General features: G+C 39.4%; 1 protein-coding gene across 1 annotated transcript in view; it reads left to right on the forward strand.

Annotated features, from left to right (window-relative positions):
* Window positions 1-7683, forward strand: part of RAPGEF5 (Rap guanine nucleotide exchange factor 5) — a 393851-nt gene extending 386168 nt beyond the window's left edge. Inside the window, exon 26 of the mRNA XM_089673151.1 lies at window positions 948-7683. Within this exon, the coding sequence (XP_089529277.1) occupies window positions 948-1066 (119 nt within the window). The 3' untranslated portion in view covers window positions 1067-7683. The remainder of the gene's footprint in view (window positions 1-947) is intronic.
* The last annotated feature ends 5209 nt before the right edge of the window (window positions 7684-12892 follow it).

A 12892-nucleotide genomic window follows, 5' to 3' on the forward strand; every position in this document is an offset into this window, starting at 1 on the left:
CAACTAATATATTATATCATTTTGGTAAACTTTTTTTTTTCTTTTGCACGTCTGTTTTCAAAACATTGATTTGTAAGAGTGTCTTATAATGCATTTTCACATACTTTGTGCATCTCTATGCAGTAAAAGAAACCTGTAGTAAGGGAAAATAAGATTGCCAAAGCAGACTTCTCCTGAAAATGCCATTTGTATGGATGGTACGCTGATGGTTTTCCTTCCATAAAGCATTCATTGGGATTATAATTTCTGCCATTCATTTGCTAAATGCCTGCACTGGGTCTGAGAATTAGTGAAGGCAACCAGGAACATGGAGGCCAGCAATAGCAGCCTCTACATTTCTGCAATGGCAGGTGCACCTTAAAAGAAATGTATTGGGGTTGATTTACTAAAACTGGAGAGTGCAAAGTCTGGTGCAGCTGTGCATGGTAGCCAATCAGCTTCTAACTTCAGTTTGTTCAATTAAGCTTTGACAAAAAAAAAAAACCTGAAAGCGGATTGATTTCTGTGCACAGCTGAACCAGATTTTCCTCTCTCCAGTTTTAGTAAATCAACCCTGTGCCTTTAACATGTATTTACATTGGATTCTATTTATTGTTGTGGAAGATTTGCTTTTGCAAAATGCAGCTGCAGTTTCTAGGGCAGTAAAATGCATCTAAAGCAAAGAGGTTTAAGTGTGTCTTTAGCATGTACAGTATTTTTGGGTGCCAGCCAGTAGAATTCTGTACACCTTTTTAATGTATTTGCGTCATTTATTTTTCATTGTCATTTTGTGTTCGTAATTTTTTTGATCAGATAAAATTTATTGAAACATATGCAACATTATACATGTTTGTTTTTGTAATTTAGTGCATATGCAAACTCTTCATATATTTAAACATATAAATTTGTATATGTTAACAGTCTGCTATATGAATATATCTGATATATTTTTTCTGCTGTTATTAAAGCCAATGAGATGCCACAGAAGGAACGCCAGGAAGCCCGCTTCTACACACACAACCTGCTTGTGATTGACAACCAGCAGACTCTGTTTGAGCTATCTCACAGGATAGAGCCACGAGTGTAGACACAGCCCCGCCTGCACTGGATGACCGCTGATGCCAAGCATGTAGCTTTACAAGGAAATAATTTTACTGAGTTTTATCAGTATTGAAGAGAAGAACTCAGCCAAGTGTGGAGCAGTCCCTTGCCCTCAAAAAGAAGTGCTGGAATAAAAACTCACTTTTCTGTGTCATGCATAATGGGAACTTACTGCTGTACCCAGTAGCTGGTATGCTGTCTGCACTGTGTGGCTGGTTCCTGATCTGAGGAAACACCTACAGCTACTTCTGACTCTCTGGACCTACACAGCTAGATCTCTACATCTCCAACATATAAATGATGTGCTTTGAGTTGCATAGACCAGGTCATGGTCACTGACTTTGGCTCAATTTCCCTAGTATACATGCAGAATGTTATTTTGCTGACAGAGGTGTCTGGGTTATACTAATTGGCAACAGTTCTTTGCATCAGTAGCTTAGGATCTGACATATCAGTGTCATTACTATAAACTTAGCTCATTATCCAAAGCCAATATTCATACTCAGACACTTAGGACAGGTATGAGTCTGATTTTTGGTTGTGTGGATATAAAACTGTTTTTTTTACCACTAACATTATTTCACATCAGGCCCTTAGTGCTGTACTACTAGAAGTAACACTGATACAGACGGCTAAACTGGCTTTCCATGGCCAGTAATGCTTTTACTGGAATCTGAGCTTCTGCAGGTACACTTTTCCACATCTTTTAACTTTGCTAACTGCACACTTTTCTGCAGTTTCATAGCGGAGGATATATTATTTAATCATGAGGTCCTGTCATGTTTATCTGCCCCCCCAATCCACACAAATACAAACAACCGCCTACCAGATGAATGCAAAAGATTGGGGCTTGTCATGAAAGAGGATTGGTTTGGCCTGCTGTTATTAGATTTTTGCAAGTTGCCTTGTGTATAGCCACAGTTGCGACTAGCCAATCATTTAATTTTCCTTGTTTTCGCCATAAAATGCTCAGTGACTTATGTAGTAAACCACAAGCCATACTTTCATGTTGCTTCTTACCGTATTAGATCAGCCTGCAGGTGTGATGTCACTCTGGTCTATAAGTCTATGTTTTCCTTATTAGATAAGACAGCACAAAGGTAGATATTGGGATACTTTCTATGTACCAATATGTACCGGCCCCTATCCAGTATCACCCTAATTAAACAAAATATGGAAGTTAGCCAAACGATGATGTTCCAGATTTTGCCTGTCTTGGGGAGGATGGGATTAATGCATCCACTGTGCAGCTTGTGGCTGGAGAAGGTTTGCAGAAAGGGAAATCACAGAATACGCTTACTTCATGATTTACAGAGCATGAAATAAAACAAGCTGAATTGCCTCTGCCTATAAAATATGGGTTTCTATGCTTAAATAGAGAAAAAACCTTTTCCTCCTAACTTATTCTGCCAGCAAGTATTTATGAAGCTCTATTTGTATGTGGCTATAAAAGTAATATTTGTACACAGTATAGCAAATGGCTTATACATTATGGAAACGGTAGATGTTGAATTCACAGAAAACAATGGAGTCTAACAAAATCCTTTAAAGTACATGATTTGTATTAAAGCACATTTTGTTACAATAACATGGAAACAACTTACAAAAACAGAGTCTGCTGTTTCATAAGGCCTGGTCACAGTGCCAGAGTTGTCCAGAAGCTACACTGCAAATTACTGTCATTACCAGTCTGTATTAAATTGTTAAATGTCTAATGCTTTCTAATACTTAATACAGCAGTAATAATACAATTATAAAATAACTGACAAACAGTAAAGAACATTATGTTTCATGTAGTTGTAGTCAATCATGGTCAACTCCACAGAATCTGTACTTTGGATTTAAGCCTAGTTGCTGCCCAGCTATATCATATACTGCATTGTTATCCCTTGCCAGGAGTTGCTTTTCTGAATTCAACCAAAATTCCCAACTCCAAATTGCTGTCATGCCATTCTGTAGCCAAATGATGGCTCTCTTCCAGTGGATTCCCCACATGTAGACTAGTCTAATGATTGGGAATTCCAACTGCAAGAAGGTGGCACCCTTAAGAAAGTTTGCTACTAAGTAAAGAAAGGGGGCAATCTCAGCAAGCTATAGAACTGAGCAATCTCACGGTCTCATCTACCAGACCCATTTAACCTGTTTTGTCTTTTTTCAGGACTGCCGGGGATACAGTTTAGTAAAACAGCAATCTAGATTTCTTCACACTGCCACAAAAATCTAAAATTAAAAAAAAAAAAAAAAAAGAATAGGCAGCCCACATACAAAACACCAGATTTATTGAAGGGCTCAGAGAAAGCTGCTCCTTTTGCTCACAGACATGTTTCTACAGCAATATGGTAGTCATACGAGGTGAATCTGGTTGCTATGGCCAACAAGAATAGATCTTCCTTCAATGTAGTTGCAGAGGAGTGGTACATATGTACACACGGATTGGATGTAGCCTGCTTTCAGAATTTGAGCATTTAGGAGTTTTTACAAGTATACCTTGAAGCCAGGCTATCCCTCCTGGGTGATAGTTAAATATATTGCAGTAAGTGCAAAGTAGCCATTAGGAATTGCAATATGTATCACTTGTTAGTACGGTGCTGCAGCACACCCAAGAGTCCCGAACCCTGGGCACTCCACAGCACAAGATTTATACGTTTCAGTGGTGTTGTCACTAAGATCATGGAGGCACCTCTCACTGGGCTGTTGAAGCCTCACATTGCTTTTTAGTACATGATGTGGGCTCTCTTCAACATTGACTTTTAAGTAAAGACAAATTTGCATACTGTGGGGTTTGAGGGTCCCAAAAGGCCCTGCTGAAGCACCTCAACAAGCAATACAGGTCAACAGTGTGCGATGCTGAGTTTGCACTTACAGCACTAGCCTGTCATCCATTCTGTTTTTTAAACATATTGTTCACACACAGATGTGTATATGTAGAAATATGAGATTAACCTTCAACACAAATTAATGTTTATTATTTCCGTAGGCGATTTTATTTTTGACATGTTCTGCATAATTAATGTCCTTTAGCCAGATTCACACACTTAGTGTAGTCCTGGTACAGTGTATACTGTCAGACATTTTTATCAAGTCTAATGCTTTTATCTTGTAAAACAAAAGCACTTTGGATATGACTACGCACTTGAGAGACTGCCTATTGTCAACCCTCAATTATCCGTATACGTTAGTTGTTATTGTGAGGGTTATTTTATCACCGCTGCTAATGCAACACTATGAGGGCACTGACACCATTGCCAATTATTTAATATCACAGTATTTTTATTATAGATACTGTATTTCCAAATGTTCTATTATGTATATTGTATATAATGATGGAAGGTAAGTTTTAAACTCCCACCTGGAGTTATACTAAAGCTGTTACATGTATATAGACTAGCAATGCTACATTTACTGCTCTTACTTTTTTTTGCATGTTAAACTATGTGCATTTATTAGGCATTTAAAGGAGCTGTACCAAAGAAGACTTAAGTAAACTTGTGGCACTTTCTGTTTGGGACATGTTGTATTTGGAAATGCATATAGTCCAAATGGACTGAACGCAGATTAGCTTTGAAGATGATTTGGGAGACCTTTCCCTTTTCAGTCTAAAGTCTAATAATGAGATTTAATACTGCAATTTCTTGCAAAGTAGTTAAATAAGGAGATCATGTAATGCTTTTACAGATGAGTCCTGTTGCACAGGACAATTTACATAAATGTTTTCTGTTTATTTAATGTGAAAAATAGAGCACCTTTAAATGCCATTGTGTCTGTAACATTTCCTGTATATAGTGACCTAGTGTACTGCTCCATCTAGTGCGTGTTCTTCAGCATGACAGTGCAGTGGTTTCACTTGCAGTTACTTTAGTAAATATGTGCAGGAAAGGCACGCAAATTCTAAACATATTGGTGGGGTGCACATATAACATAAAAACAAGGGTTGTTTCTGTTACATAGCATGTAAAGGTAGTTCATAAACATATTTTGTAGTGTTAACATGAGTATTGTGTTAGAAAGGTCTTCAGGGACTCAATTCCAGTCATTAGGTAACTCCAATTAACCCTATTTTCCATTCTAATGGAATGTAAGGTACACTATATCGCCAAAAGTATTGGGACCCCTGCCTTTACACACACATGAATTTAAATGGCATCCCAGTCTTAGTCCATAGGGTTCAATAGTGAGTTGGCCCACCCTTTGCAGCTATAACAGCTTCAACTCTTCTGGGAAGGCTGTCCACAAGGTTTAGGAGTGTCTCTATGGGAATGTTTGACCATTCTTCCAGAAGTGCATTTGTGAGGTCAGGCACTGGATGTTTGGCGAGAAGGCCTGGCTCACAGTCTCAGTTCTATCCCAAAGGTGTCAGAACTCTGTGCAGGTCAGTCAAGTTCCTCTACCCCAAACTCGCTCATCCATATCTTTATGGACCTTGCTTTGTGCACTGGTGCGCAGTCATGTTGGAACAGGAAGGGGCCATCCCCAAACTGTTCCCATAAAATTGGAAGCATGAAATTGTCCAAAATGTCTTGCTATGCTGAAACTTAAGAGTTCCCTTCACTGGAACTAAGGGGCCAAGCCCAACCCCTGAAAAACAACCCCACACCATAATCCCCCCTCCACCAAACTTTACACAATGCAGTCAGGCAAGTACTTTTCTGGCATCCGTCAAACCCAGACACATCCATCGGATTGCCAGACAGATAATTGTGAATTGTCACTCCAGAGAACATGTCTCCACTGCTCTAGAGTCCAGTGGTGGTGTGCTTTACGCCACAGCACAGAATGCTTTGCATTGCACTTGATGATGTAAGTCTTGGATGCAGCTGCTCGACCATAGAAACTTATTCTATGAAGCTCTCTAAGCACTGTTGTTGTGCTGATTTGAAGGCCACATGAAGTTTGGAGTTAGCTATTGACTTTGCAGACAGTTGGCAACTTCTGCACACTGTGCGCTTCAGCATGTGCTGACCCCACTCTGTCATTTTACATGGCCTACCACTTCGTGGCTGAGTTGCTGTTGTTCCCAGTTGCTTCCCCTTTGTTATAATACCACTAACAGTTGACCGTGGAATATTTAGTAACAAGGAAATTTCATGGATGGGCTTATTGCAAAGGTGACAACCTATCACGGTACCACGCTTGAATTCACTGAGCTCCTGAGAGTGACCCATTCTTTCACAAATGTAGAAGCAGTCTGCATGCCTAGGTGCTTGATTCTATACACCTGTGACCATGGAGGTGATTGGAACACCTGAATGCAATGATTTGGAGGGGTGTCCCAATACTTTAGGCAATATAGTGTTTCACTCCATTCAACTACTATTTCTGCTTTGATAGATTCCTTGTGGAATTGAGTGGCAAGCTCACACTACTTCCCTTTCCTTAGAGTCTCATTCTATAGCAAGGGGAGACCTACTATTTCTGTTCCATTCACCATGTTAAAAAAATAGATGAATAATCCAACTGGAAGAATGAGACCTCATCATCACTGCTGCAGTTGGTAGGCCAGGGCTTGTAAGTAATGAGAAACCATTGCATCACTGGATCTCAGGAAGGTAGAAAGCCAGTTGGTAAGCCTAGTGGCCAGCAGTTACTAAAAACAACATTAGCTTTGATTGTGCTGATTTTTAATTTGCAGTTTGTTTATTCATACTGCATTATACAACACATTCCATATGAATCTGCAGTCAGATCTTACATTTGTTTATTCTTATCAATGATTGTTTCATTGTTAATACTTTATTTGGCTTCTCACCACCATGTGTTAAAGTGTAAGCCTATATAAAATACCTAGTTTTTCCAGTTACTTTTCATTAACAAAACATTAATAATGTCCCTAAAATCATTCTTTGTACTAGCCTCCTGTAACCCCCTTTACACCGCCATTTAGACTGCGAGAGGGAGAAGCAATCTAAAAAATGGAGCTTACGTATTGGAGGGAAGAGTTATTTTACAACTGGATTTCAGTCTAGACCAAACTGTTCACTTTGACTGCAGTAGATAATAGTGATTGAGTAGAATAAATGGCCAGAAATGTTTACAGTTGAGTTAAAAAAAAAAAATTACAAATCCTGTATTCTTGTATATGTTTATAATCTCATTCTGCCTAATATGCCTTTCAACCTGTTTAGAGGGAGGACAATATTTTCTGGTATTATTCTGCAAGAGTAACTTGAACACACTGCACTGCCATTCTGTACAGTTCTGTATAGAATAACACTGTTGGGGTTATGTACATTTTGTAGTAAAGGTGGCCCTGCCTCATGCCATGGTGACTCCTGTAGAAACAAAGGGATACCTTAGGCTTTCTGGGTCCTCACTTATGGTAGGCTTGATCTATGATAAAAGACCTGGAGGGTATGAAGCAGCTCCACTGTGGATTTCACCAGGGTCTCCGTTTACAGACAGCCTTTGTTTTTGTACTTGTATGCTTTATCACATTTGTACATACAATGGTTTGTGTATTTATTAGAGCTTGTAAGCAATAATTTAAATGTAAAGTTGCCAAGCAATATGAGGATTTAACTTGTGCAAGCCACTGTAATATCTTGCATTTCAAATGTTTGGACATTTTTTTAACCCCTTTTAAGAATAAATTAGAATATGTTTAAATGCTTGTCTTTTTTTTCCTTTGTACTTGTGTATGGTACAGACTGGTGTATACTAGATGTGTTTATCATATACATTCTATGTACAGTATTCACAATGCATTCACAAAGAACAATCTGATCTAAGACCAACATTAACTTAACGCAAATGCCTAGCTATCTGATCCTAAGCACACTACAGAACAAAACTGGGGTGCTTGCTCACATTGGTTGAGAAAAACTGGAGCAAACACTAAAAGCATTTAATCATAAAAACAGAAGTCTCAGTGGGAGTGTTCTGTAAGCTCAGGTACCTAACTGTCTCTAGTACACAGTATGTCCCAGGCATAAAAAGTCATGATGAAAGAGATAGGTACATTAAGTAGGGATGAACATTTGGAAAATAAAATTAAAAGCAATAGTAAGGAGATGGAATGTACGTTTATTACAGAGTTCAACAGTGATTACACGGTGGTAGAAAAAAATGATTAAAAAGTGCTGGCAGATTCTAATAAAAGCTAAATTATTAACTGAAATCCTTCCAAATAAAACATGTAGTTATAGGAAAACTAATTCAATTAGGAACAGAGTGGTAAATAATGTGATAAATCTCCCTAGAAAGAAGGTAACATTTCTAGATGCAAGCGGTTCTTTGGGTGTAAAAAGTGCATACCCTATAGGGTTAGCAAAGACAAAAGGAGAAAAGTTACAAAAGTTTTGTCCAGTCACAGGAATAGGGAATGTGAAATTAAACCGTTTATTTCCTGTGATAGTAGATTGTCACCTATGTACCAGGGGTGCCCTTGTGGCCTTCAGTACATAGGAAGGGCTAAGAGAAAATGGAGTACCTGCATTGGGAAACATGTGCATAATATAATGTAAGCTTTAAGAAAAACAGGCTGTTCTGGGAAAAGACGGTATGGTTGTTTCAAGGAGCACAATACAATGATACTTGTACACATGTGAGCTGAATGGTTGAGTTGCCAGAAGGAAGTTTTTAATGTGCCAATGCCACAAAAAAGCCAAGTTAAAATATGCCCAACAACACCCTGACATGTCTCACTGGATGTGATATATATATATAAATGTTATTTGACACTGTGCACTCCTCTCCCCTCTTCTAAATTGCAGTACAAATTTTCTCCATCCCAATCCCCCCTCCCACCATAAATCCTCTCTCTCCCCAGCACAAGTCCTCCCCTCTCCGCCTTTAAATCCCCATTCTAGTACAAATACATTTCCCCTCCAAATCCCCACCCCCAGCACAAATTCTCCTCCACCTCCCCTACACAAATCCCCCCTATCCTCCCTTCCCAGCACGAATCCTCTTCAACCTCCCCAAATTCCCTCTCACAGCATTCTAGCACAAACTCCCTATCCCCCAACCCCAGCACAAATCCTCTTACAACCCCGCCCCCCCCCCCCAATTTCTTCAACTTCACTAATCCTCTTCTTTCTGCCAAATCTACTTTCGAGTACAAATCCTTTTCTCACCCCTGCCCCAGTACAAATCCTCTCCCCATCCAAGCTCTCCTTTTAGCACAAATCCTCTTATTCCCCTTCCCTAAACCTATCAGATTGCAAAAAAAAAGTCATGGGATGAGAACTGGGTCTGTGGGAAATTTTAAGTTTCCTGGGTGAAAGTTTGATTTTAATGTTGGGGGCCCTTTTATATACAAAACTGGGTTTTGGGGGAATAACAGAAAGGAGTTTGGGGTCACGGAGCAAAATATTCCAATAATGGGAAATTATATTTTACATCTGTCTGGATTTACATTGAAAATTGGTAATGAATCTAACATCAGATGAGGTAATCAATTTATTACCCCCATTGGTGATGTTAATCTGGGCACACTCTGATTGTACTTTGTCGATAATCTCTGCCTGTAGCCTTTATCAAGGAATTTCTTTTTAAGGATGAGGTTTTAAGATTCATAGTCTGAGTCAAGGGTGCAATTTCTCCATAATCTGGTGAATTGGCTTCGGGGATATTGTTGATCCACCTTTGGTAGTAGCAGCTTCTGGAATGTAGATATGAGTTCCCGGAGGATGGTTTGAAATGGGTTTTTGTCACTAAAGTCCTGTGATAATGACTCAACTCTAGGTCAAGAAAAACCAGAGAGGTCTTGTCCCAGACATGAGTGAACGAAAGACTCAATGCATTACTGCTATAGTGTTGAACAAATAATTCAATATCTGCAGGTAGGCCATCCCAAATGACTAAAACGTCATCTATATATTTCCCATAACATACTAAATGGGCCGCCCAACATTAAAAACAAACTTGCACGCAGAAAACTTTAAAGTTCCCAGCTCTCATCCCATGACCTTTTTTTGCAATCTGATACGTATGTACAGCTGTAAAAAAGGTCTCTGTAAAATGTGTCCATTTGTTCAACATCAACAAAAATCCTTCCTTGACTGTGATGCAAGATCATTTGCCATAAATCAATATATGTGAGAAACACCATCCGTACTGCCCATGCCAGATTTGGTGAACACAGAAGACTTATTGAAGAGGGTGATGTTGAGCACAGTGTGCCCAGACACTTCACCCTTAAACATAAATCAACCAAAGGCCTCAAAATATGGATTATAGTAACCATTCCCCATTTTCTTTCCTTTTGGAGAAAAGTTTCAACAGTTGTATAAACACAAAACGTTTTGGATTTTTACCCTCAATACCATATCTCTGAAGGGGCTTAATGAAGAGTTGGAGGTTCATACCATTATTAAACTCCTGAAGCCAAAAGAAAAGGATATGTGTATAATTTCTGGGGTCCATATGTCTTTAGGAGTGTGTACATTTATATATGCATGGTTTATTTATAAATAAGTAATGCCCCTATAGAGATAACTACTACTTTTTGATTAAGTAACTTTTCCTATGTTCCCTATTATTTGATTATTACACTATTACTCACTTGGGTTATTATCTCTATAAGATTAGAGTCCACTATTATTAATACCGTTATATATAGGTTTTATTTTCACTTTTTATCTTTGTGCTTTTATACATTTTTTTTATATGGATAATTATCTTAGTGCCGTTCACATATATGAAGATTGGATGTGGTGTGAACCGCATCCAATCCGCATAACATGGGAAATACCATTGCTTCCTATGGTGCCTGTTCACATATGTCCGGTGCATGGCTGGTGCAGATTCAGTGTGGAATCAGTGCGGTTTTAAAAAGAGTCATATCCGATTTCTGAGCACTGGCTTCAGGTGCGGATTACAGGCTATTGACTTCTCTGGGAACCGTTCCTAAACTGCATATGTGTGAACAGGATAAGATCCTGAGCTAATCCTGTCCTGAACCTGATGTAAACTTGACGTGAACCTGTGAAAAGCTACTGTATCAATTAACTGTGAAACCTGAGCTTCAATCCCCACCACATATGTGTGAATCCAATGCTGCCTTGGATTGTACGCTGCTCAAAAAAATTAAAAGAACACTTTGAAAACACATCAGATCTCAATGGGGAAAAATATCATGCTGGATATCTATACTGATATGGACTGGGTAATGTATTAGGAATGTAAGGATGCCCCATCGTTTGATGGAAATGAAAATTTCAACCTACAGAGGACTGAATTTAAAGACACTCCCAAAACAAAGAGAAAAGGCTAGTCCATTTTGCTGATATTTCATTGCAGCAACTCAAAATGGTACTCAGCAGTTTGTATGGCTCCTAATGAGACAACAGATAGTGTCCTGGGGTATTTCCTCCCAGATCTGGACCAGGGCATCACTGAGCTCCTGGACAGTCTGAGGTGCAACCTGGCAATGTCGGATGGACCGAAACATGATATCCCAGAGGTGTTCTATTGGATTTAGGTCAGGTGAGTGTGGGGGCCATTCAATAGTATTGATTCCTTTATCCTTCAGGATGGGAATTACTAAAAAAAAAATGAATTGCAGTTGTATTGGTCCACAGACCCGATTCATCATATGCCCGTGTTCTCTGCTGTCATGGCCAGGCATAGACATGAAAGTAGAATGTGTTTTATGCATTTCAATGACAATACACTCTGTTGTCCTCGGGGTGACCCTGAATTTGACCGGCTCCACAAAATTTGGCCCCCTGTAAATCATCTCAACCAAAAATTTTCAGATGTCTATACTCCCCAGCAAAACATCTGTGTTAATGAGTCCCTCATCATTTTATTCTGGCCGCCTTGCATTCAAACAATTTCTCCCCAGCAAGCGTGCCAGATATGGGGTCAAAATGTATAAGACCACTGAAAGGGCAACAGGCTATACGTAGTACAAGTTTCGGATTTATGAGGGAAAAGATAGCCCCCTGGATGCCCAGACTACAAGGGGAGCAGTGGCAAGATAGTTTGGGACTTGGTGTCATCTTTTTTCCATATGGGGTACCACTTATACGTGGACTATTTTTATTCAAGCGTGCCACTATTTAGACATTTGTACAATCTTAGAATTGGCGCATGTGGCACCATGCGACCTAATCGCCGGGGCTTCCCCCAACGGCTTGTAAATACCAGTCTTAGAAAGGGGGAAAAAGCCTGCTTGAGAAATGAGGAATTGCTTGCAGTGAAGTGGAAGGACAAAAACGGCATGTTTTCGTTCTGTCTTCCATTCACGCAGACACGACCATCCAAATTGCCACGGCAGCTGGTGTTGTTGAGAAGCCCCTCTGTGTCCATGACTATAACCTGAACATGGGAGGGGTGAACTTCAACGACCAGATGATGAAGCCATACTTAGTTTCCCGAAAAGCCAGACGCTGGTACAAAAAAGTGTCCGTTTATTTCAATTGGCTCTATATAATGCTTTTGTGCTTTACAAAGCAACTGGACGAAGTGGATCCTTCCTAAAATTACAGGAGGAGATCATCACAGCCCATTTGTATCCAGAAGAAACCCCCAACACAAATGCAGTTAGCTGGCTGCATAAGAGACATTTTCCTGATGCCATTCCTGGTACCCCAACCCAAAGGATACCCCAAAAAAGATGTGTCTGTAGCAGACATGGAATTAGGCATTCCACCCACTTTTTTCGTCCCTCCTGTCCTGGCTAACCTGGTCTCTGCCTCAAGGACTGCTTCCATTTCTACCACACACTTGTCTCAGATGTTAGGTAGTCAGGAAACTAGCTATCGCATTTTGAGAGACCCTACAATTGGTTTTAAAAAGTTAACATTTAAAAAAAAAAAAAAGTACAAGTCCAAAAAAAAATTAAAATAAAAAAAACAAAAATAGTTAT

The sequence above is a fragment of the Staurois parvus genome, unplaced genomic scaffold (genome assembly GCF_062004578.1).
Source record: "Staurois parvus isolate SC_StPar_1 unplaced genomic scaffold, SC_StPar_1.0 ptg000136l, whole genome shotgun sequence".
Classification (NCBI taxonomy): domain Eukaryota; kingdom Metazoa; phylum Chordata; class Amphibia; order Anura; family Ranidae; genus Staurois; species Staurois parvus.